The sequence below is a fragment of the Aotus nancymaae genome, unplaced genomic scaffold (assembly GCF_030222135.1).
Source record: "Aotus nancymaae isolate 86718 unplaced genomic scaffold, 86718_ANA_hifiasm-v0.15.2.pri h1tg000041l, whole genome shotgun sequence".
In the NCBI taxonomy this organism is placed as follows: Eukaryota; Metazoa; Chordata; class Mammalia; order Primates; family Aotidae; genus Aotus; species Aotus nancymaae.
This window is the reverse complement of record NW_026988455.1, coordinates 7,380,826-7,407,117: the sequence shown is the minus strand read 5'-3', so window position 1 is coordinate 7,407,117 and position 26,292 is coordinate 7,380,826. Positions and strand designations below refer to the sequence as shown.

The 26,292-nt window shown below is 38.4% G+C and overlaps 1 protein-coding gene across 8 annotated transcripts in view; it reads left to right on the top strand.

The window, feature by feature from the left end:
- Positions 1 to 26,292, top strand: part of HERC1 (HECT and RLD domain containing E3 ubiquitin protein ligase family member 1) — a 211,810-nt gene that overhangs the window by 149,497 nt on the left and 36,021 nt on the right. For 3 of the 8 annotated variants that reach the window (XM_064361400.1, XM_064361396.1, XM_064361395.1), the window contains exons 38-54: positions 1,821 to 2,596; positions 4,344 to 4,542; positions 7,290 to 7,450; positions 9,489 to 9,605; positions 9,816 to 10,047; positions 11,067 to 11,191; positions 12,486 to 12,706; positions 13,691 to 13,963; positions 14,715 to 14,763; positions 15,782 to 15,982; positions 16,900 to 17,074; positions 19,263 to 19,533; positions 19,669 to 19,882; positions 20,949 to 21,205; positions 22,855 to 22,982; positions 23,693 to 23,820; positions 25,422 to 25,622. In XM_064361400.1, the coding sequence (XP_064217470.1) occupies positions 1,821 to 2,596; positions 4,344 to 4,542; positions 7,290 to 7,450; positions 9,489 to 9,605; positions 9,816 to 10,047; positions 11,067 to 11,191; positions 12,486 to 12,706; positions 13,691 to 13,963; positions 14,715 to 14,763; positions 15,782 to 15,982; positions 16,900 to 17,074; positions 19,263 to 19,533; positions 19,669 to 19,882; positions 20,949 to 21,205; positions 22,855 to 22,982; positions 23,693 to 23,820; positions 25,422 to 25,622 (3,728 nt within the window). The remainder of the gene's footprint in view (positions 1 to 1,820; positions 2,597 to 4,343; positions 4,543 to 7,289; positions 7,451 to 9,488; positions 9,606 to 9,815; positions 10,048 to 11,066; positions 11,192 to 12,485; positions 12,707 to 13,690; positions 13,964 to 14,714; positions 14,764 to 15,781; positions 15,983 to 16,899; positions 17,075 to 19,262; positions 19,534 to 19,668; positions 19,883 to 20,948; positions 21,206 to 22,854; positions 22,983 to 23,692; positions 23,821 to 25,421; positions 25,623 to 26,292) is intronic. The other 5 variants (XM_064361401.1, XM_064361402.1, XM_064361399.1 and 2 more) reach the window with 4 other exon arrangements.

Here is a 26,292-nt window from a genome sequence, read left to right as displayed (position 1 = left end):
ACTCATTTATCTAATGACTCTACATAATTGTATCATTTGAAAATACAGATTTATTGGTGATATTATGTAACTGTTCATTATACTGCCTAATGTGATTCCTGTAAAATTACATGTTAATATGACATGAACAATATTTTATTTTATTTTATTTATTTGAGATGGAGTCTCGCTCTGTCACCCAGGATGAAGTGCAGTGGCACGATCTTGGCTCTGCCTCCTGGGTTCAAGCAGTTCTCCTGCCTCAGCCTCCCAAGTAGCTGGGATTACAGGCACCTGCCATCATGCCCAGCTAATTTTTGTATTTTTGTAGAGATGGGGTTTCACCATGTTGCCCAGGTTGGTCTTGAACTCCTTGACCTGAGGTGATCCACCTGCCTCAGCCTCCCAAAGTGCTGGGATTATAGGTGTCAGCCACCATGCTCTACTGGAACAATATCTAAAACAGTGGTTCTTTGTGGTTTTGGAGTGGTACTGTTTCAGAATTTAGTGAATGCTATAGATCATCTTAGCCAAAAAATACATATACATAAACTTTACACAGAATTTCAGGAGTTAATGGACTCTGCCTTCCCCTCCATTCTATCAAACTAAGACACCAATGACAACTTTACAGAGTGACATTCAAATGTCTACCTTTCCTCTCATTCTTTGCCTTGTTTCAGAAAGGATTTGTGATGCCTCATATAGATGCATACAGTAGGCTGGGCTTGTTGGCTCCTGCCTGTACCCCAGCATTTTGGGAGGCTGAGGTGGGTGGATCACCTGAAGTTAGGAATTTGACACCAGCCTGGCTAACATAGTGAAACCTTGTTTCTACTAGAAATACAAAAAATTAGCTAGGTGTGGTGGCATGTGCCTGTAATCCCAGCTACTCAGGAGGCTGAGGCAGGAAGATCTCTTGAACTCAGTAAACGGAGTTTGCAGTGAGCTGAGAACGCACCACTGCACTCCAGCCTTGGTGACAGAATGAGACTCCGTCTCAAAAAAATAAAAAATAAAAAGAAGAAAGAAAAGATGCATACCATATAGTAAAATAAGTAAATTAATAAATTAAAACAAGAAAAATGAGGCTAGGGGAAAATAAGATTAGGAAGGGAATGTAAAACCAAGATTTAGGTTAGAACAACAAAACTTTATGCTGGCAAAAGCTTTTTTATTACATTTTGTATAATTCTTTCATTCTTAAACTTTAGGAAATTCTTGTCAATATCAGGAAATATGTAATTATATTTTTGCTTAAACTATATAGGAATTGAGGACTACAATGTAAACTTTTTTTATGGGATAAAGTCCTCTCTGAAATAAGGTACAAATAACCATTACCTATATGATAAACTAGATTTATTATACAGATTTTCCGAATAGCTTATATCAGACTACATCTGACCAACCACCTGTTTTTGTAAGTAAAGGTATACAGCCACACCCATTTGTTTAGTTGTATCAGTGGCTGCTTTTGCACTATGATGGCAGGGTTGAGTGGTTGCAACTGAGACTGTGTGCCCTACAGAGTCTAAACTATTTCTTGTCTGGCCTCTTACAGAAAGTTTGCTAACTCCTGCTTTACATTATATATTAGTGGATATTCTTATTTGAAAGCACATGCACATCTCATTGTTTCTGCATTTACCATCATATCTCCCCATTTTCTCATAATTGACTCATTTTTCTCTGTGTTTGTAATGATTTCTCTAGTTTGTGTAAATTAGTCTCTGTATTGTGTACATGATGCACCTTATTTTGTCTACATTATTTTCTGTATCTTCCTCCTGTCTTTCCCTCACTTGCTTCTTCCTGTGTCATTCTGATCTTTATTAAAGCTTCCCAACTTTTTGGTCGCCTAGTGATACTCCATTGTATAATCTGGAACCCTGTGAACCATTGCCGTTTGATGTGGCGCGATTCCGAGGCCTGACGGCTTCTGTGCTGCTGGACCTAACGTATCTGACTGGCATTCATGAAGATATGGGGAAACAGAGCACCAAGCGACATGAAAAGAAACACCGACATGAATCTGAAGAGAAAGGGGATGTTGAGCAGAAACCTGAGAGTGAATCTGCTTTAGATATGCGAACAGGCTTAACATCTGATGACATCAAAAGTCAGGGTACCACAAGCTCCAAATCAGAAAATGAAATCGCTTCGTTTTCTTTAGATCCCACACTGCCAAGTGTGGAATTCCAACATCAGATAACAGAAGGGAAAAGAAAAAATCATGAACACATGTCCAAAAACCATGATATAGCCCAATCAGAAATTAGAGCAGTCCAGCTGTCCTATCTTTACCTTGGTGCTATGAAATCACTTAGTGCCCTTCTTGGCTGTAGTAAATATGCTGAGCTGTTGCTAATACCAAAAGTTCTGGCTGAAAATGGCCACAACTCAGACTGTGCTAGTTCTCCAGTTGTTCATGAAGATGTGGAGATGCGAGCAGCCCTGCAGTTTTTGATGCGACACATGGTGAAGCGAGCAGTCATGCGGTCACCCATAAAGAGAGCACTGGGATTAGCTGATCTGGAACGCGCTCAAGCCATGATCTATAAATTAGTGGTCCATGGGCTTTTGGAAGACCAGTTTGGGGGCAAAATTAAGCAAGGTATGTTATCTGATTTTTTTTTTTTTTTTTTTTTTTTGCTTTTATGCTGTTGAAATTACGTTCATAATTGTTGTCAGAAGGGGTACGTTCTGTGATTTGTAAAAAAAATTTTTTTTGGCCAAAGCAATTTTCACATCATTTTCTCTTTGAAAGGAAAACAGTTCTTTTTTGTTATTTTTGTATTAGTAATCCTCTGTCTATAATTTTGCTGTTTTAAACCTACACAAACATTGGAACTCAGCAATTATTACTACATTTTGTAAAAAAAATTTTAACTCATACCAAAAAAAGTATTTATTGATCTGACTCAAAATATATAGTATTCTGGCCAGCACGGTGGCTCATGCCTATAATCCCAGCACTTTGGGAGGCCGAGGCAGGCGGATTACTTGAGGCTAGGAGTTCAAGACCAGCCTGGCCAACATGGCGAAGCCCTGTCTCTACTAAAAATACAAAAATTAACTGGGCATAGTGGCGTGTGCCTGTAAACCCAGCTACTCAGAAGGCTGAGGCAGTAGAATCTCTTGAACTCAGGAGGCAGAGGTTACAGTGAGCCGAGATTGTGCCACTGCACTCAAGCCTGGGTGACTGAGACCCTTTGTCAAAAAACAAAACAAAACAACAAAACAAAATACATAGTATTCTGATAGCTTCTCAGAGACATTTTAAAGGAAATTTTAAAGTCTCTACTTTCATAGACTGAATATTGCATGTAAAAAAAAAGTCCCTGTTTTATCTTATATCCTCATATCTGGGGAGAATATGAATTCAGAAATAAAAATGAGATTCATTCAGTAAATGTTTATTGAGTGCCTGCTCTGTGTCGGGTACTTTTTTAGGTTCTGGAAAGGCAGCAGTTAACAAAACAAAGTCCCTTGCCTTCATGGAGTTTATGTTGTTCTTCCTTCTCTCCCTTCTTTCTTCTTTTCCTTTGTGTTTATTCCCTTTCTTCCTGTCTTAGCTTAGTAAATAGAGAGAGGGGGATACATGGTGTATTTAAGTAGGAATGTTATATCATGATGATTGTGAAGTGATGTGGCTTTTTATCAAACCTGATAGAATTACCTGTCTTTGTAGCAACTGATATTTTAGTTATGTTTATTTGTAGGCTTCCTTAATAGATTCAAATATATATATATATACACTTTATAAGCTTTTAGAGATTTTAACTCTGTGTGTGTATGTGTGTGTGTGTGTGTGTGTGTGTGTGTGTGTGTCTGTGTGTTAATGAAATTGTCCTTTTTAAATCATGGAGTTTCTGTCGAAGTTTTTACTCTTCTTGTATTTACATGCCTCTTTATCTTTGCCTATTTGTAGATTAAAGATAGGCATCAAAATGAAAGTGTGAAGGAAACACAGTTTTAATGATTGGATACCTTAGAGAACCTCTTGTCAGATCTTACAACCAAAAGTGAGACTTTTTTTAAGAGAACCCTCTTCTCTAAAAACAGAAATGTGTAATTGCAAGGGCTCATTATAATACTGTCTGTTGAGTCTGGAATTAATGAGTACAATAGTGAATATAAAGATGTATATATGTAAGTTATTTTTTCTGTCAATCTTTCATAGAAATGGATGCTTGTGGAATATATTTAGAAACTTTTAAATTTAAAAGGTAGAAGATTTTTATTCCCACTGTCATTTTTGAAAAAACAAATCCTTAGCTCAAGATGCATTAAAAGTAAAATAATAATAATAATAATAAACAAATCCTTACTACTTTCTTAACCTTTATTTTGGTTTCTAGAGATTGATCAACAAGCTGAAGAAAGTGACCCCGCCCAGCAGGCACAAACACCGGTTACTACTAGCCCATCAGCCTCAAGTACAACCTCCTTTATGAGCAGCTCTCTGGAGGACACCACAACTGCCACCACTCCGGTTACTGACACAGAAACAGTGCCTGCATCTGAGTCCCCGGGAGTGATGCCTCTTAGTCTTCTCAGGTAGAGAAGTTGACCTTTAATGTCTGCCATATTGATGCCTGTGTTTCTGAAGGCACAGTTGTCCTCTTATGAATAGTATGCCCAACTAAATCCTGGGGTATTAGAGCTAGAAAGAAGCTAAGAGATCATATAGTCAAACTCATTTTACTGAAGTTGGGAATGTCCCTCAGAAGTTTAATAACTTGCCCAAAATCTCAAACAGCCAGTTAGTGGTGACCCCAGGTCTAATCAGCTGTGGTGCTGACGAGCAGGGACTCTAACATCCTCTCTTTTATGATGATCTTTTTTTTTTCCCCTAAGTTTTTGAGTATTTTTTTCCCTCAAAAAGTAAATACTTGTATTTTGAATATTCATCTCCATGAAAATAATTTTCTTCTCTCAGGTTGTTTTCCTTTTAAGCGTAATTCTTTAACCATATTTTTATTCTTATAAATATTTCAAACAAGTCTACTTTTCAAATGAAAGAGCATGTCTTAATGATGCTTCTTCAGCCAACTCTATTTTAATAGATTTGTAAATTCCAAGTGATGCTTATTTACTTAAATTTCTTTTTGCTTTAATTTGCCAGATGTATACACAAATGAAAACTTTTGAGGGAAGAACTTTCAGGGAGAAACTGTTTTGTGAGTTCTCTTAACTATGACTTAAGTGAAATAAAGGAAGCAGAATGGTTAGCCTCCGTTTTTTTCTTTCCCCTCTTTCCTTAGTTGAGAAGGTGTTATGATTCCCACCATGTAGATCAACATCTTAAAGAGTGGAATAGGGGAGTGTCTACTATAGTGATTCTCAGTTTTTGGTGTGTCCAAGAGCCACTTGGGAAACTTTTTTTTTTTTTTTTTTTGGAGACAAAGTCTCGCTCTGTCACCCAGGCGGAGTGTAGTGGTGCAATCTCGGCTCACCACAACCTCTGCCTCCTGGGTTCAAGCAATTCTCGTGCCTCAGCCTCCCAAGTAGCTACAGGTACCCGCCACCACACCTGGCTAATTTTTGTATTTTCAGTAGAGATGGGGTTTCACCATGTTGGGCAAGCTGGTCTTGAACTCCTGACCTGAGGTGATCCACCTGCCTCAGCCTCCCAAAGTGCTGGCAAACCTTTTAAAGCTCTATGGCTGTATCCCTCAGCAAGTCTGATTCAGTATGTCTGGTGAGGCCCACAGTTTACATTTTAATTAAGTTTCCCTAGTGATTCTAATGTGGTAGCTTCAGCATACACTTTGAGAATTACTGATGTGGTCTTGTGCAGGAGTACAATTCTAGTATCATTTTTAGTCCCCACATATCTTCTACTTCTTAGCTCTCTCACTGAAATAACAGTTTCAGGAGGCGCTTCTGTTCAAGGAAGATGGAAGATAGAGGAATGATAGGTCATTCTTCTTTTTTTCTTTTTCTTTTTCTTTTTTTTTAAGAGATAGGGTCTCACTCTTGTCACTGAGACTGGAATACAGTGGCACAGTCATAGTTCATTGTAGCCTCAAAGTCTCCTAGGTTCAAGCCATCCTCCTGCCTCAGCCTCTTGTATAGCTGGGACCACAAGTGTATTACTACGCTCGGCTAATTTAAAAAATTTTTTTTGTAGAGACAGGGTCTCACATTTTTGCACACGCTTGTCTTGATCCTTTGGCCTCAGCCTCCCAAAGTGTGCTGATATGACAGGTCTGAGCCAGCATGCCTGCCTGATAGGACATTCTAATATGGTTTTTAATCCCTCTGGCAATTACAGAATTCAAGGTGTCCACACAAGATCAGTAGCACTGTGACCCCTTGTAACCTTTTAAGCTCTGACTAGTGTGGGCATGGGATTCAGTGGTAAAATCATGCCCCCTTGCTCCCATAGGCATTCACTAGGACTTTTGACTCCTCATTTCTTCTGTGTTTGTTTCCCTGCTATTGGCTGGGACTTCATTAGAGTTGCACTTGGCTCTTACTGGGTGAACATCATTTAGCAGAAAGAAAAACTAGAGAACTACTGCTTCCTGCGTATATACCATTGTTATCACTGACTTGGTAGACATTACATTTTTGATGCTTAGAAAATTCCTAGTTCTTTTGGACAAATCTAAAGAGCAGTCAGTGTGGATCTTCCTGCACTTTATTCTTTAACCAGTGTCCAAATTTCTCAACTGAAGAGGGGTTCTGTCCCCATACCTTTCCCCAACTATGTTTCACATTCTCAACTGAAGAGGGGCTGTGTCCCAGTACCTTTCCCCGCCTATGCAGCCAGCATATCATTCATGTACTATTTTGCAGTCATGCTAGGTGAGGAGACAGTTATCTTTTCTTTCCCTAACTTGCCTATAAACCATTACTTTGAACCCATGTAATTTCTTTACTAGTTAGTGAGTTTATATTAATATTTAAAAGTAACTGCAAGTTATCTGTCTTTAAAAGTCTTCCTTGCTCTCTACCTTATACATACCAAAATACCCCTCTAATTTTGGTATTATAGTCTAAGGAAAGCTCCATGAAGGCAGGCATTTTTCATCTATTTTGCTAATGGCTGTATTCCCCCCACCTGCTATGTTGCTGGCATTTTGCTGAATGAATCATAAGGTTTTATTACATTTATACTGAAAGTACTGTATGAGATAATCAGTTTTAAAAGTGAAAAGTCTTTCTCCACACCCTCCATTAAAGTATAACTAATCTGTTTAGTCTTCCAGGTTGCATATTCTTCTGTACGAAGATTGTGATTTATGTATTATTTCCTAAATTGGATTTTTATGCTAATCACTGTTATTTTCTTAAAGGCAAATGTTCTCTAGTTACCCAACTACCACTGTACTTCCCACACGTCGGGCACAGACTCCTCCAATATCATCATTACCAACCTCTCCTTCTGATGAAGTAGGAAGAAGGCAAAGTTTAACTTCTCCTGATTCTCAGTCAGCAAGGCCAGCTAATCGCACAGGTGCGTGTGCTAATATGCACTATGATATCCAAAACTTGGGATTCCAGATGTGTGGGACTTTATTATATGGGCATTATGTTTTGTCTTCACAAAAGGTAAAACAGTGATTTTAATGAAGGGGAACTGCCCCATTAACGGAGCTGTCATCTTCATTTTGAAGCTGTGTATTGAATTATGGCCATTTTGGAGAGAAATAATGTGCTGTCCTATCAGTTCTTCATTTTTCCCAATATAGCTATTTTTAGTGTTGTAAATTTCCTTCTGAGCACTGCTTTAACTGCAGCCCACACATTTTGAAATGCTCTGTTTTCATTTTCATTTTAAAGTCCTTTCTAATTTGCCTTTGATGTCTTCTTTGCCCCCTGGATTATTTGGAAGTATGTTATTTCGTTTTCAAATATTTGGGGGATTTTCTTCATATACATATATATATATATAAAATTGCACTTTAGGTTCTGGGGTACATATGCAGATCATGCAGGATTGTTGCATAGATACATTACATGGCAATGTGGTTTGCTGCCTCCATCCCCCTGTCACCTTTATCTGGCATTTCTTCCCATGTTATCCCTCCCCAACCTCCCTACCCCCGCTGTCTGTCCCCTATTCCCCCCTAACAGACCCCAGTGTGTGATCCTTCTTTCCCTATGTCCATGTGTTCTCATTGTTCAACACCTACCTATGAGTGAGAACATGCAGTGTTTGATTTTCTGTTCTTGTGTCAGTTCTTTTTGTTACTGCTTTCTACTTTTATTATCGTCAGAGACCATATCTTTTTTTTGAGCCGAAATCGCACCACTGCATGCCAGCCTGGTGCCTGGTGACAAGAGTGAGACCATGCCTGTACTCCCAGCTACTTGGGAGGCTGAGGCAGGAGAATCGCTTAAACCTAGGAAGCGAAGGTTGCAGTGAGCTGAGATCGTGCCACTGCACTCCACCCTGGGCAGCAGAGTAAGACTTTGTTTCAGAACAAACCAAAAAAGAGCATTATTGGGACATTTGGTAAAACTAGAATAGTACCTAACAGTGACAGCACTGTGAATTTCCTTACCTTGATAGTTGTTTTGTGGTTATGCAGGAGAATGTCCTTTCTTGTAGGAGTTACATATTCAGGAAGGTAAGGCATCCTCATGTCAATACTTGGTGTAATGGTTCAGGGGAAAAGAGTTCTTTGTAATATTGTTGCAAATTTCTGTAAGTTTGAAATTTTTTGTAAGTGGGAAATGATTTCAAATTAGAAAATATTAAAGAAATTTTCAGCAGGTTTTTTTTGGTGAAAAACCTTATATATCCATAACAAATTTAATACCAATTAGCATGTCCTTCTTCTTTTTTTTTTTTTTAAGACAGTCTTGCTCTGTCACCAGGCTGGAGCGCAGTGGTGTGATCTCGGCTCACTTTAACCTCTGCCTCCTGGGTTCAAGTGATTCTCCTGCCTCAGCCTCCCAAGTAGCTGGGACTACAGGTGCATGCCACCACACCCAGCTAATTTTTGTATTTTTAGTAGAGACTGGGTTTCACCATGTTGGCCAGGTGGGTCTTGATCTCTTGCCCTTGTGGTCTGCCCGCCTCGACCTCCCAAAGTGCTGAGATTACAGGCGTGAACCACCATGCCTGACCTTCTTTTTCTTTTTGTTGACACAGAGTCTCTGTCTCCTGGGCTGGAATGTGGCAGTGTGATTTCAGTTCATTGCAGTCTCCACCTCTTAAGGTGAAGTGATTCTCCTACCTCAACCGCCTCCTCCCAAGTAGCTGGGTCTGCAGGTGCACGCCACCATATCTAGCTAATTTTTGTATTTTTTGTAGACACAGGTTTCGCCATGTTGTCCAAGGTGGTCTCCTGGTCTCAGACAATCTGCCTGCCTTGGCCTCCCAAAGTGCTGGGATTACAGGTGTGAGCTGCCCCAGCCGCCTATTCTTAGTAGAGGAAGATTTCATTAAACTTGGACAGTACTAGGAAATTGAGGACTATGAAGACACTTTTTACTCATGATACCTATTGATATTTAGATTCTTATTTCTCTTCCTTTTGTCTCAGCCTTGTCAGACCCAAGCAGTAGACTTTCAACTTCTCCTCCTCCTCCAGCAATTGCAGTTCCTTTGCTGGAAATGGGGTTCTCTCTTCGGCAGATTGCCAAAGCCATGGAAGCTACAGGTAGGATAAGTTTTTATATATCAATATATACAGCTGTGAAAAGTCCTCTCTTATTAAAGACAGCATAAATTTTAAGAGGCTATGAAACTTGGTAAGATTTTTAACAGTATGTTTTGTTATAAGAGCGTCATAGGAAACTCTCTTAAACTGATAACGTAAAAACTAATTCTTTGCCCAAACTCAGCATCAGACCGTTTTTCCCCTGTACAGGTGCTCGGGGAGAGGCTGATGCCCAGAATATCACTGTCCTTGCCATGTGGATGATAGAGCACCCTGGGCATGAGGATGAAGAGGAGCCCCAGTCAGGCAGCACAGCTGACTCCAGGCATGGAGCAGCCGTCCTAGGCAGTGGCGGGAAGTCAAATGATCCCTGTTATTTGCAGTCACCTGGAGACATACCATCAGCTGATGCTGCTGAAATGGAGGAAGGTTTTAGTGAAAGGTGAAATTCCAGTTTCTGTATTTTTGTTCCATGTGTTATAAATTTCAAAGCCCCATTTATTATATATCCCCTCTATAAATACTTGTAATGGTATGTAAAGTTGATAAATATAGATATATGAAAGTAGGGGCATTTTAGTTACAAGTTTATATTTCTGTGAAGGGTAAAAGTGACATGACAAGTTTTTATTTAAACAGATGTTTTCATGGCAAGAAAGAATTTCCTAATTTTTGTGTAAAATTACACTGAAAAAGGAAATAAAATTAAAACAAGTTTACTTTGAAGTAAACATGCTAATAAAATAAATTTAATCTCATAAAAGTGAATAAAATTGAGTATTCATTTTAATATTGGAAATTGATTTAATGCATTTGATAGAATTGAACTTTTAAGTCTTTTCTGTGTAATATTTGTATTTTCATCTCTTCAGTGGTTTTTAATATCTAGTGGAGTATGCCCCTTTAAGTGTAAAAAGATTTCTGTGATCCTAAAATGAGATGTAATAGAATGTCTTATAAATTCTCCCTAAAATCTTTTTTCCTTCATCACTTGTTAAGATTTTAAATCTTTATTTTTCATTTTAACTATAGAGTCATATAGTAACCAAGGCTTGTGTCTTATATAACATGCAACCTTTTTCCAACAAGCTCAGTGAATATTTTCATAACATATTTTGAAATACCTGTTTTTCCTAGGCAAGAATTCTCAAATCATTTTAATTTTAAGTAATCATTAGGATTTAGTTAAGGTAATATGTGATCTCATTTAAATTAGAGCTGCATTAAACATGATTTATTGTTGGCAGAATTCAAAATCAGATAAAGTTATTGCTCGGGGCACAAGAGATGATAGATGTATAGTTGAACTGTACAAGGAATAAAAGATAGGTTTCAAATTTTATTATAGACATATTTTGTTCTCAGTGAGAATAAAGTAATACCACAAGTAAGCTTACACCTATGCTTTCTTTTCACAATGGTTTTTAAAAGTTTGTGTTACTTTCTCTCTTGCACTTGTAGCCCTGATAATTTGGATCATACAGAGAATGCAGCTTCTGGAAGTGGACCATCAGCTAGAGGTCGCTCAGCAGTAACAAGAAGGCACAAGTTTGACTTAGCTGCTCGCACACTGCTAGCAAGAGCAGGTAATTGTATGTTTCATATTCTTTTGTTTGTGAAAGATCTCATTTTGAAAGGCACATTAAGGAAGATGCAAACTAATGATACTAAGTGTTCAGTCCCTCCACATTAACAGAATAGCTATTTGGATAGCATTTTCTACACATTTACATAATTTTATTTAGTTCAATCATAGCATACATTCAGAGACTTATTTTTTAAGTTCCCGCTGGGTGCAGAGGTCTATACTGGCCACTTGTAGATTTTGAGAAATTATGTAAATGCTCTTCCTTCTGCTCTCAGTCAATTATAATTTAAGAAGTGATGATGCATGTTTAATATTTAGCATCAGTGGTGAGAAAGAGCTGCAAAGGGCACTGTGCCAAGAAAGCAGGCAGTGGCTTTTCTGATGTACTGCTCTGTGGATGCTAGGGCTTCATTACTAGGTAATGACCAGATTCCCTTGTTCCATTAGTAAATTCTAGGATTATGTTGTAGGCATGTAAAATATAAATTATAGGGAATATATTTTCCAAACCAAAAACTTTAATATGTGATTTGCCAAAACAGAGTTTGATCATTGAAATACTAGAACATAAGTAATGATTCAATAATTTGTGGGAACAGTGAGAGAAATTGAGACCATCCTAGAAAATACAGTATGTATATTTCTCATATAATTAAGGTGACTGATTTCTTTTAAAAAAACCTAAAAGAATAGTAATAGCCCATATTTATTGAAGTTTTTTCTATATGATTAACATTATAGCGGTGGCTCATGCCTATAATCCCAGCACTTTGGGAGGCGGAGGCAGGAGAAATCACTTGAGGCTAGGAGTTTGAGACCAACCTGAGCAACATAGCAAGACCCTGTCTCTACAAAAAAATTTAAAAACCAGTTAGCTGGGTATGGTTGCTTGTGTTTATAGTCCTAGCTACTCAGGAGGCTGGGACAGGAGGATGTCTTGAGCCCTGGGGTTTGGGGTTACAGTGAGCTATGATTGTGCTACTGCACTCTAGCCTGGGTAACAGATCCAGAGCCTGTCTCTAAAAACAGCAACAAAAACATGTTTAAGCATTGCCTGGATTCTCTTATTTAAACCTATTAATAGCCCAGTGAGATATGAGTGCCATTATTATCATCCCCATTTGCAGGAGAAAAAACACATGTGTTAGGTATAATTTGATGTTTTATGGTCTGGGATCCGATAAACCTACTGAGATAGGTTCTCACCTACATGTATGGCAGTTAAGAACTGGCAGAATATTCAGAATTATTTTTTTCATGCAAATAAAATGCCTTTTTTGTTTTGTTCTGAGCGGGATTATACCGCTCTGTGCAGGCTCACAGGAATCAAAGTCGGAGAGAAGGAATATCTTTGCAGCAAGACCCAGGGGCGTTGTATGACTTTAATTTAGATGAGGAATTGGAAATTGATCTTGATGATGAAGCAATGGAAGCTATGTTTGGACAAGACCTGACCAGTGACAATGATATTCTGGGAATGTGGATCCCAGAGGTACTGGATTGGCCTACCTGGGTGTGTGTGACTGCAGCGGGGGCTGCTCTGACTTATTTTCCTGCCCTCCTGTTCATATAGCTTACTAACAGCAGCCTTGCCTTGAGTTGAAACACTCTTAAAAAGTTGTATATCTCATCCTGAGGTTTGGGGATTTAAAGCATGAGGTTACTTTGATGCCTACAAACTAATAAGAAAAAATCTCTCTTGCTTTCTCTATGCGATTTTATTGCTTCTCTCCCCAGACTAGATGAATAGAGCCATGTTGTGGTAATACTTGATTCTGATGTCAAAGATAGATTGCAAAACAGGCATCAGGTTTCAGTAGATGTTGCCGACTTATATAATATGGCTGCTATGCTTACGTTGCTATCTGAATGCATGCTCTTTTCCTTCACAGGTTCCATTTAATCACTGTAATGCCTTATTCTAGGAATCAGTGCTCACCTAGATCTCATAAATACCTCCATCCAGGTGCAGGGTACATGGTGGGTTTGTATGTATGCATTGTTTAGCATTACATTTTTGTAGCAGGGAGACCAAAAAGCTTATAGGTGTAAGTCCTACAGGAAAGAGAATCTGCTATATAAATAAGATAAATGAATCCTAATGATTTTTCTCAGAAATTCATAAAATAGATACGCATTTTATGGCCAGATGAAAATTAGTTCTTTTCACTAGTGGAGTTTTTTGTTTTAAAAGCCTCATTTTGAGATAGGACAGATTGTCGTGTTCATTAACTCTTTTCTCAGTAGGATAATCAGTTACTTGTATTATTGATATAACTTATTAGAGTGAGAGAGGGCAAAGAATACCTTCAGATTGTGTCATCTGAATTCTGATTTGAAATAAAATTTTTATATAGCATTAATGAACTTGTTAGAAATATTCTAGCATGTGTAATAATCAAAGTAGTTAATTTAATGTCATAAATAATCTACTTGGCACTTCTTGGTTTTATGTTAACTTGACTGTAATCCTTTGGTATGAAATCATTTTGTGCAGCATGTTTGTGAGTCTGAAGACAGGGAAGAAGTGGTGGTGTGTGAACTGTGTGAATGCAGTGTCGTCAGCTTCAATCAGCACATGAAGAGAAACCACCCAGGCTGTGGGCGCAGTGCAAACCGCCAGGGTTATCGCAGCAATGGCTCCTATGTGGATGGCTGGTTTGGTGGTGAATGTGGGAGTGGAAATCCATACTACCTGTTATGTGGCACCTGCAGGGAGAAGTACTTAGCCCTGAAGACTAAATCCAAGACCACAAGTTCTGAAAGGTACCTTGAAATTATGTAGATATCCAGACCTCCTGAATGAGAGTACCTCGTACCTTAAGTCTTGGGAACTGTAGATACTTCATGTAAAGAGTTACATTTAATCTTCCCTGAAATCCTATGATTCCTACACTTTGGGCAGAAGGGATGGAGGGATTTGAGAAATTTATGTTCCCAGCACAGCTGGGATCCTGTCAGGATCTCTGAGAGTCCAGGAATAGAGGCATGGCAACATATCCTTCCCTGAAGTTTGACTGTGTTTACCTTTGACTTGTTGGCAAGTTATGGTCAGGACCCTTGCCTTAACCCTCAGGAGGCGTCTACTCAATTTTTTTCATTGGTGTTTTCTACCTTATTTCTGGCATTTTAATTAAGATCTTTTTCCTGATGAAAAAACAGACTTTTGATTAAACAAGTTCCATAAAAATATTATCTATCTCCTACATCCTTAATCCCTAGAAAGTAGGTTTGTTGCCCTTATGGTCAACTATTAAAATATTTAAGGCTTTATGGAATAGAATTTGGTTAAAGGAGTTGTTTTAGGTAACCCAGAAATCTCCCCAGTTGTTTGGTAATACAATCATTGATTTTGTAAGCATGTGTGTTCCCACATACCAGCCTATAACATGAAACATACTTTTTTATTTTGTGCTGCTTTATTAATGACCTCTTAAAATGTTCTAATGACTTAATTTGCATTTTGGGGTACTAACTGTTTTATATAAAAATGCAATGTTCTTCATATTTGGTGCAGGTACAAGGGACAAGCTCCAGATCTAATTGGCAAGCAAGACAGTGTGTATGAAGGTAGTTTGTTCTGAGAGCCTCTTTATTTTACATGTTTTTTTATATTATCCTCTCTGCTAACATCTGTTACTAAAATTCACCTTCATGTGTGTGTGTTTCTATTTGTGTACATGTTAACTTAAATTTTCCCTAAAAAACTCAAGGTAGTTTAATAGCAACAACCCTGGTTTAAAAGTCAAAGGAAAAGGACCTGGTTTCAAACACCAGCTTTATCACAGAATATTAATTTCTATTGGGCGTATTTTTTTCAAAATAGGGAAAAGGTGTGGTATATTTCGAATCTCCACCCTAATTGTGGAAAGTAAAAAATAGAGATGAGCATTGATTTTTCTGGAGCACTCATTTTCTTGAAATAACTCATTCCCTAATGATTACAGACAGGCTAAGAACTCTTTGTTGGATCTGTGACAGTATTTTTAATTAGTTTAAACCTATTTTACCAGCTGTAGCATTTGCTATTGCTGTCAATTTCTTTAACTACACTGACTGTCTTTCCCTGAAAGCCTCATGTATGCTTCAGGAGTGCAGTTTGGAGATGGCGCCATAGTTCTTTTTGTGGTCACTGGACTTTCAGTCCATCTGCATTTTATTTAGTTAGTTATTTATTCTTTTTTTTTTTTTAATTTTTTATTTCTTTGAGATGGAATCTCGTTCTGTTGCCCAGGCTAGGGTGCTGTGGCTTGATCTCGGCTCACTGCAGCCTCCGCCTCCCAGGTTCAAGCAATTCTGTCTCAGCCTCCTGAGTAGCTGGGATTACAGGTGCACGCCACCATACTTGGCTAAGTTTTGTATTTTTCTGGTGGGGATGGGGTTTCACCGTGTTGGCCAAGCCGGTCTCAAATTCCTGACCTCATGTGATCCACCCAGCTCGGCCTACCAGAGTACCAGGATTACAGGTGTGAGCCATCACACCTGGCTGCCCATCTGCATTTTAGATGTATTCTTAGAATAACCATTGCCAGCAGAGTTATGTAATATTTATATTCATATACTATACATTTATTTATCTAAATTCCAGAAGACTGGGACATGTTGGATGTTGATGAAGATGAAAAGCTAACTGGTGAAGAAGAATTTGAATTGCTTGCTGGACCGCTTGGTTTAAATGATCGGCGCATTGTACCAGAACCAGTTCAGTTCCCTGACAGTGACCCACTGGGAGCATCAGTAGCAATGGTCACAGCCACCAACAGTATGGAAGAGACTCTGATGCAAATAGGTAAACTGAAATCTGATTTGCACTGATTTTATAGCATCTATTATAATTTGTTTCTTAGGTAAATAATAATAAAGGTAAATAAGACTAATGGTTCAACATTATCTCACCTCAACAAGTCTCTTTAGTTGTTTTAACATTTTGAAGGTATAATGTGATACTAAGTTTTGTCTGGGCATGGTGGCTTATGCCAGTAATCTCAGCACTTTGGAAGGCTAAAGGAAGAAGGTTGCTTGAGGCCAGCAGTTCAAGACCAGCCTGGGCAACATGGTGAGATCTATTTCTATTAAAAAATGAAGAAAATTAGCTGGGTGTGGTGGTGTGCACCTTTATTTCCAGCTACTCAGGAGGCTGAGGCGGAAGAATCGTTTAAGCCCAGGAGTTTGAGGTTATACTGAGTGATGATTGAGCCACTGCACTACCGCCTGGGTGACAGAACGAGACCCTCTCTCAAGGAAAAAAATAACGTTTTGACTTTTTTTTGCCTTTCATAAAGCAGTATCAAAGCAGTAAAAAGATTTATAAAACTTAAGTTTAAAAAAAAAAACCTGGTGTTATGAGAATCCTGTAACCAACTCAAAATTATTGTGCAGTCTTCTTTTTATTTGGGTGAGAGGGTGTGGTAAATTTTTGGTATAGCAAATACAAAATGAAGAATTGGGCAGTATTGGTAATTCAGTCCTTTATAAATTCTCAAACCATGTTTTTAAATCTTTCTTATCATCAGTAGATGTGATACATGGGCAAAACAAACAAAACAAAAAACATATTCTCCTAAGAAGTTTTCGATATAACCAAGTTCCAGATGAGCAAATGACATTGGTTTGTTATGGAACCTATGTAGAATAGGAAAGTTTTTTAGTAGTCCAGACATGTTTTTTCTTACCTTGTTGAGAACTAAACAAAATCACGTTTTTCAGGTTGCCATGGCTCCGTAGAAAAGAGCTCTTCTGGGAGAATAACGTTAGGAGAGCAGGCAGCTGCCCTAGCAAACCCTCATGACCGTGTGGTGGCTTTAAGGAGAGTGACTGCTGCTGCTCAGGTTCTTCTGGCCAGAACCATGGTCATGAGAGCACTGTCTCTTCTCTCGGTCAGGTAAGTGTTATTTTGTGTCACATGATGCTCAGTTAACTTCTAGTATGCATTAGCTGGGAGTCTGCTGGTATTTGGGAGAGTGACATAGAATTTTAGAAGCTTGAATATATACTGTTGAATGAAAGATGTTAGACGTAGTCATCATAGTTATTCACTCAATTGGTCATTCAGCTAGTACTTGGCCCTTTTTAGGTGGAAAATAATGTCATTATCACAACTGAGTAAACTGCATAAACTTCATTTTGTTGCTTGAATTGGGAAACTAAGGCTGTTGATCCAAATGGTGCTGGATTAAAAACTAAAGGTCAAAATGTATTGACTGTGTAGCTAAGTCAGCCTGTGGGTGCTGTCATGGGGATCCTGGCTGTGTTCATATTGTGAAGTGTAATGTAAAAAGAGGATAAGAACCAGAAATACCTAAAAGCCATTTAAGAGGTGATTAAGCAGGAATATTTAATGGCAAATCAGTGAAGGCAGAAGGACCCTGAAAGAAAAACAAAATTTCCGTAAGACTGTATGGTTTTGGCTCCAGGACAGGCAAATAAGATAGTACAGAAGAGAGTTCAGAAACTGACCCACACATGTAAACAAACACTTAAGTTATTTGTGGTTTGATTTGTGACAGTGTTTCACACTGTAGAACAATAGATAAAGGATGTTTTTTCCCAATAACTGAAGCAGGGTCTGATGGTTTATGCACATAGAAAAAAAAAAGACTTGTCCCCAACCTCATACTATATAAAGCAAATAGTTACAAAGTGGCTCTTAGATCTAAAAATGAAAGATAAATCAATAAGGTTTCTCAAAGATAACATAGAAGAATTTCTTCTTGATCTTGGGACAGGCAAAAATTTCTCAAGCAAGTCACAAAAGGAATCTGCCATAAAAGATTGATACATTGGAATACAATAAAATAGAAAACCTATGTTTAGCAAAAGTGATACGAAAAGTAACAAGAAATTAAAAAGCAAGCCATAGAATGGGAGAAGATATTAGTAATGCATCTAAGCAACAGAATATGTAAAGAATTCCTGTAAATTAACAAGAAAAAGACAACGCAAAACACATTAAAAAGTGTTTCGCAAAAGAGGATCTCCAAATGGCCAATAAACATGAAAAGATGTTCAACCTCATTGAGTCTTCAGAGAAATGAAAATTAAAACCCAATGTGATTGGGAGACCAAGGTGGGAGGAACCCTTGAGCCCAGAAGTTTGAGACCAACTTGGGCAACACAGTGAGACCCTGTTTCAAAATAAAAAAACTAAGACAGTAAACCCACCAATAAGATACTACTGCCCACCCACAAGAATGGCAAACGTTTGAAACACGAGGAAGAAAAAAGTGACTGAAACAGCTAAAACTCTCATACATTGCTACTGAGAAAATAAATTAGTATAACCACTTTGGAAAACTGTTTGATAGTATCAACTGAAACTGAATATGAACATACTCTGTGACCCACAGATCCACTTCTGGGTATATATCCAACAAAAATACTTAAATATATGCCCCCAAAGGCATCTCCAATCATTCATGGTAGTACTATTCATAATAGCTGTATGTTGGAAACCACCTGTTTATCATCTGTGTGGATAAATGAACTTTGGTAGATTTCATGTATATGTCAATGAAAATGAATAAACTGCTCAATGTTACAAGATTTGCATGAATCTTACGAACATAATATTGAAGAAGCCAAACACAAAAGAGTACATACATTATTACTCAATTTATGTAAAGTTCAAAAACAGGCAAAACTAATTTATAGCTTTAGAAGTCAGGATAGTGGTTACTTTTGAGAGCATCATAATTGAGGAGAGGATCGTAACTGAGAAGAGCCCGAAACAGGTTTCTGAGATATTGGTGATGTTCTGTTTCTTGATCTAGAGGGTGGTGACATGGGTTTGCTCAGTTTATGAAAATTTATGCTTTGTGAACATTCCTGTTTTACTTTGGCAGTTCAATTTTACTTCAAGTATATGCCAATACTTATTAAAAGGAGAGAAGGTTTAGATGCCAGTTTCCAGCTTGATATCTTTGTCAGCTCTTAGGACATGTATGGCTAATGATAGTGCACCTTATATTTTATTATGGTTGTTGATGCTGTGAATGATATATGGGACTCCAAATGGTCCCATAAGAAATCCATTTTCTTAATCCATCTGAAATGTTTTTCTTTATTGGCAGTGGTTCCAGTTGTAGCCTGGCTGCTGGTCTTGAGTCTCTGGGGCTAACAGATATTCGAACACTGGTTCGATTAATGTGCTTGGCAGCAGCAGGGAGAGCTGGCCTCTCCACCAGCCCTTCTGCCGTGGCTAGCACCTCAGAACGATCACGAGGTGGGCATAGTAAGGCCAACAAGCCTATCTCTTGCCTGGCCTATCTGAGCACAGCAGTGGGATGTCTGGCATCAAATACTCCTAGTGCTGCCAAACTGCTGGTACAGTTGTGTACGCAGGTAAGCAAGTTTCAGTACTTTCCCCCATAACATTGTTTATTTCTGACTGATTCTTGAAGAGTCTTTTGAAATGAAACATTTTTATTCCAAAATTACATGTAAAAATTAAACCCGTTTTTCCAATTGCTTCTTCAGAACTTGATTTCTGCTGCAACAGGTGTAAATCTGACCACAGTTGATGACTCAATTCAACGAAAGTTTCTACCCAGCTTTCTCCGAGGAATTGCTGAAGAGAACAAGCTTGTGACCTCCCCCAACTTTGTCGTAACACAGGCCCTTGTGGCACTGCTAGCAGACAAAGGGGCCAAACTAAGACCTAACTATGATAAGTCAGAAGTCGAAAAGAAAGGTAGGTTTCATACTACTGAAATAAATAGTCTTCTTATCGACTTGTTTCCTATTTTTAAATAATGTTTTTATGTTGTTAGTGTAGGATAAATTACATGATATGTGAGTTTCTTAAGTTTAGAATGTAAAACAAGTACGTGGATACTTTTTCACTGTATATGGAAACAAATATTAGAAAATGTACCAAATTAGTTTAGTTATAGATTATGATTTGAGTTACCATACATAATAATCCTGATAGGTTTCTTTGATCAAATTTAGATGAAGGTAGTCTTACTTTTCTCTTTGTTTGAAGATTATAACATTTTGAAGGGACTGCTTATCACTGCTATCTGCCTTTCTCTTCATCAGTACCATTTAGCCAAGAGATACCGGCTTTTGTTTTTGTTCGTTTGTTTTTGAGACAGAGTCTCACTCTGTCGCCCAGACTGTAGTGTAGTGGCAGAGTCTTGGCTCACTGCAACCTCCCCCTCCTGGGCTCAAGTGATTCTCGTGCCTCAGCCTCCCAAGTTGGTGGAATTACAGGAATGTGACACCATGCCTGGCTAATTTTTGTATTTATAGTAGAGATGGGTTTTTGCCATGTTGGCCAGGCTGATCTTGAACTCCTGGCCTCATGTGATCCGCCCACCTTGACCTCCCAACGTGCTAGGATTACAAGCTTGAGGCACCGCATCCGGCAGATACTGGCTTTTGGATCTATCAGCCCAGTTCCTTGGCTAGCTACAATCACAGGATCACTTTTGAGCAACAAAAGCCAAATTGTTTTTCTTAAAGACATGCTGTCTCTGTCCTGGTTTTAAAATTGTTTCTGCTACTTTCTCAGTCTACTGAGTCCTCAGAGCAAAGACTATTGGTTGGTGTATAATAAAATGTATATTTTTAACGAATCAGATTTCTTACAGAATTTGATGCGAGATAAATGCTTTAGTGCTTGTGTGCATATCTTAGTGAAATAATTGCTTGCAAAAGTGCTAATTCTTAAAAGATATGGATTAACCCATTTACTTGTTCACCACCACCAAATCTCACCTGAGCTTCATCATTTCATTGTTTTGTTTAAGCAGGTTTAATTGCCCAATTGTATGCCCATCCTTCCTGTGATCCTTCTGCTGTAGGCCCTCTGGAGCTGGCTAATGCCCTGGCAGCCTGCTGCCTCTCCTCCAGGTTGTCCTCACAGCATCGGCAATGGGCAGCTCAGCAACTTGTGCGCACTCTTGCTGCACATGACCGCGACAACCAAACCACTCTACAAACGCTGGCTGATATGGGAGGAGATCTTAGAAAATGCTCCTTTATCAAGTTGGAGGCTCATCAGAACAGAGTATGTGTTTTGAGTGTAAAGTGTTTTAATCACCTTATGTAAGATGAAATAGTCTCTGCCCTTCTCAAAGAGCTCAAAGTTTAGGTCCCTCTTTTTGTGTTACTCTGTCTCACAAATACACACACACACACACACACACTCCCCCACACCCCTCCCCCCCCCCCCCACACACAATGACAAAGATGTTCCTGGCAGTTACCAACTCTACTTTCTCTGTATGCTGGTTTGCTATAATAGTATCTGAATGGGAGAATAAGATGGGGGATGAGAAGAAAGTAGAAGGAATAGCTTTACAAAAGATGAAGGCTTATGTATTTGGCCCTCTGTATCTGGGGGTTCTGCATCCATTGATTCAACCAATTGATTTCCACCAGTGGAAAATATGGGGGAAGAATAAATAAAAAATAATGATCCAATAATTAAAAAACACAGAAAGTACAGTATAACTATTTACATAGTATTTACATTCTGTTAGGTATTTAAAGTAATCTAGAGATGATTTAAATTACATGAAAGGATATACATATGTTATATGCAGACACTACCCCATTTTTATAAGGAATCCATCGGCAAATTTGGGACAGGGCGTCATGGAACCAATCACCCACAGATACTGAAGGACAACATGCAAGAGGAAAAGAAATTAACCTATTTTAATCTAACTCACTGGGTCTTTGTCTCAGCTATAACAAGAAATAAAAATACTTAAACGATTTTATTTCTATTTTCATTTATTATTATTTTTTTTAGACAGAGTCTTGTCCAGTCTGGAGTACAGTGGTGAGATCTCGTCTCACTGTAGTCCACGCCTCCTGTGTTCAAATGATTCTCCTGCCTCAGCCTCACGAGTAGCTGGGAATATAGGTGTGTACCACCATACCCGGCTAACTTTTTGTATTTTTAGTAGAGACCGGGTTTTTCCATGTCCAGGCTGGTCTCAAACTCCTGACCTTAGGTGATCCACCCACCTCGGCCTCCCAAAGTGCTTGGGATTACAGGTGTGAGCCACTGTGCCCGGCCTACTTAAACAATTTTTAAAATTACTTGTTAGTGTGTGTTATTTATTTTGTAGAACATACAATGTTAAAGTACTTATTGAGTAAACATACTTAGTCAAGATTATAATGGGTCTCAGATAATTCAAATATGTTAGTGCATAGTACTTTAAAACTATACTTCAAATAAGTATAGCTTCAAATAAACTTGCAAGCCATTTAGAAAAGAATGGAGGCTGAGTGTGGTGGCTCATGCCTATAATCCCAGAACTTTGGGAGGCTGAGGTGGGCAGATCACTTGGGGTCAGGCATTTGAGACCAGCCTCGCCAACATGGCAAAACCCTATCTCTACTGAAAATACAAAAATTAGCCAGGCATGGTGGCACATGCCTGTAATCCCAGCTACTTGGAGGCTGAGACATGAGAATTGCTTGAACACAGGAGATGAATGTTGCAGTGAGCTGAGATTGAACCACTGCACTCCATTCTGGGCCATGGAGTGAGACTTCATCTCAAGAAAGGAAAAAAAATGAAATGGATGCTTTTCTTTTACAATTTCATGGTAGATTTTTAAAAATTGGATACAACTTTTAAAAATAATAAAATCATTTGAATCAGATATTGTTAGACTTACCTGTTTCAACTTTTTCTAGGTAATGACATGTGTTTGGTGTAATAAAAAAGGTCTTTTGGCTACAAGTGGCAATGATGGCACTATCCGCGTATGGAATGTTACCAAGAAGCAATATTCACTGCAACAGACCTGTGTGTTCAACAGATTGTGAGTGCTAACATCACATGTATAACATTTAAAATAAGAGAATCCTAGACATCCTTCATCTTGGTTGTGTTAATAGAATTATATTGTCACTGAAAGTTTTTAAAATTTTCTTTTAGATTAGTATTACTGTATCTTCAGTGTGTGTTTTTAACTTTCCAGGATAACAATTTGGAAAACATAATTTTAAACCATGTGTATCTGGACTTAGAATTAAATCAAGATCTACTAGTAAATAAATGTTCAGCTATGTAAAACAGTAGGCTAATTTGCCATAGGTCTGGAAGAGTTGCTTAGGAATTAGAGTAATTTTATTGCTTCTGTATCATAATGTAGCATTTTTAATAGCTTTATAGCCAGCTGTAGCAGCTATTTCTTTTCTGAAAACTTTCCTAGAGATGAGGGAAATAAGAATCAGTGTCTTCTGAATAATAACCATCTGTACAATCAGTACAAAATTTAAATGCCTTTATTGACAAGTTGTATACTACATTAAATGAGGAAAAGTCTAATATCACTCTTTTATAATGCATTTTTCACATGATAAACATTAATGAATGTGTAACTGTTAAATACTGCTAGCCAAGCTTTTGAAACATAAGAATCTGTTATGTACACTCTACGTTATATGAAACCCTTATTTTAAGGTTTGGGGTTTAGTTGACTTTTGAATGATGGTGATTAGAACTGCATACCTATCTGTTATCTTCTAGGGAGGGGGATGCTGAGGAAAGCCTGGGATCACCCAGCGATCCAAGTTTCTCACCAGTTTCCTGGAGTATCAGTGGCAAATATCTAGCAGGTGCTTTGGAAAAGATGGTGAATATCTGGCAAGTTAATGGTAAGAGTGAGTCATGTAAATACTAGTAAACTTCTGAAAGTAGTTTTTTTTTGTTGTTTTTTTTTGTTTGTTTGTTTTTGAGCACTGTTGCCTGGGCTGGAGTGCAATGGTGCGATCTTGGCTCACTGCAGCCTCCACCTCCCAGGTTCAAGTGATTCTCCTGCCTCAGCCTCTCGAGTAACTAGGATTACAGGCACATACCACCACACCCGGCTAATTTTTTATATTTTTAGTGGAGACAGGGTTTCACTATATTGGCCAGACTGGTCTCAAACTACTGACCTCATGATCTGCCCGCCTCATCTTCCCAAAGTGCTGGGATTACACGCATGAGCCACCGCGCCCAGCCTGAAAGTCTTGTCTTTTTTTAAAGCCTATCTCTTAGTCTTCTTTGTTCAAACAGTATTTTCTCTTCACGTCGAAACTCACAATCCTTCCAACAACTTCAAAAATCTGTGCACTCTGTGCTTCAAATTAGAGAGGAAATGCTCATTTCTTGACTTTTCTTTCTGGGAGTTTGAACTAACCTAGTAGTTACAAACTTAATTATGTACCACTAAATATTCAGAGTAGGGTTTGAGGAGATGTAATGGTCACTGAATTTTAAGCTACATATTCTTTTGAATTGCTTGAAATATTTCCATTATGTTTATTTTGTAGGCATAAATTCTTATCAATTTTTGTTATCTTCTCTGGGAAGTAAAAATAATTATTGTAATATTGGGCTTATTACTGTTTTTGTTTGTTTTTACATATTTGAGGAATAGCTGTTCTGTGTGACGTATTTGAGGAATAGTTAGACTTAAGGACAGGTAATTCTTATGCTAATTTGGTTATTAGTAAGTGTTGAGAAAGGACTTAAGTGCTTGACATTTATACATTCTGTGTTTTTCTTTGCTCTCTCTTCTATAAAGCTACCATTTTGCCTGATTAATAGTTACAGATAGCTGGGTGTGGTGACGTATGCCTGGAATCTTAGGGACTTGGGAGGCTGAGGCGCAAGGATTGCTTGGGCCTGGGAGTCTGAGGGTACAGTGAGCCATGATCATGCTACTGCATTCACTCCAACCTGGCTAACAGAGTGAGATCCTGTATCAAAAATTTAAAGAAAAATTACAGAAAAATATTAATTTTATTTATTTTTATTTATTTATTTATTTTTGAGATGGAGTCTTTCTCTGTCGCCCAGGCTGGAGTGCAGTGGCATGATCTCGGCTCACTGCAGCCTCCATCTCCCAGGTAGCTGGGACTACATGTGCGTGCCACCGTGCCTGGCTAATTTTTTTGTGTGGCTTTAGATGAAACGAGGTTTCACCATGTTGGCTAGGCCAGTCTTGAACTCCTGACCTCAGGTGATCTGCCCGCCTTGGCCTCCCAAAGTGCTATGATTACAGGCATGAGCTACTGTGCCTGGCTGAAAGACATTAATTTTATGATCATATATAGTATATAAATGACGGATCCTGCCTTCACAGTTTTATTCATTAGTAGGCTATTACGAAATTTGGAACTGCTTGGAGTATATATTAGAATTAGGTAGTATTTATTTTTTTCTTTTTAATAACTAAGTAACAACTAGTTAACATTTTTTCCTTCTTTAGGAGGAAAAGGATTAGTAGATATTCAGCCTCACTGGGTATCTGCCCTGGCTTGGCCAGAAGAGGGTCCGGCTGCAGCCTGGTCAGGAGAGTCTCCAGAATTGTTGTTGGTGGGACGGATGGATGGATCTCTAGGACTGATTGAAGTTGTTGATGTGTCCACCATGCACCGTCGAGAATTGGAGCATTGCTATCGAAAGGATGGTAAATGACTGCACTTATGTCTAGACTAACTTTTTTGGTACTTGCTTTTAGACTTAGCTTTTTGGCACTTGCTTTAAAAAATGCCAAGTGAATATTATCTTGGCTCTGTTTTCAAAATTTTCCAGTTGTGGTTTACTTTTAATTAGTTACTCAATTGAAAGGTATTTATCTCCCAGCCCCCATTACGTATCTCTGCCAAAATGAGATTTAATAGTATTATAACATATTAGTCATTCATCTTTTGTGTGGCTGAATATTTATAGCAGATTCCAAGTCTCCTTTGAAAGTTAGAGGTCATAATCATTGGTAGAGGTGAAATTGTTTGTTTGTTTGTTTGTTTTTTAAATGGAGCCTCACTCTGTCACCCAGGCTGGAGTGCAGTGGCCCGATCTGAGCTCACTGCAACCTCCACCTCCCAGGTTCAAGCAATTTTTCCGCCTCAGCCTGCTGAGTAGCTGGGACTACAGGTGCATGCCACCACACCCAGCTAATTTTTTTTTTTTTTTTTTTTTTTTTTGTATTTTTAGTAGAGACGGTTTTACCATGTTGGCCAGGCTGGTCTTGAACTCCAGACCTCGTAATTCACCCGCCTTGGCCTCCCAAAGTGCTGGAATTACAGGTGTGAGCCACTGTGCCCGGCTGAAATGAAATTGTTTTTTAAAAAAATGAG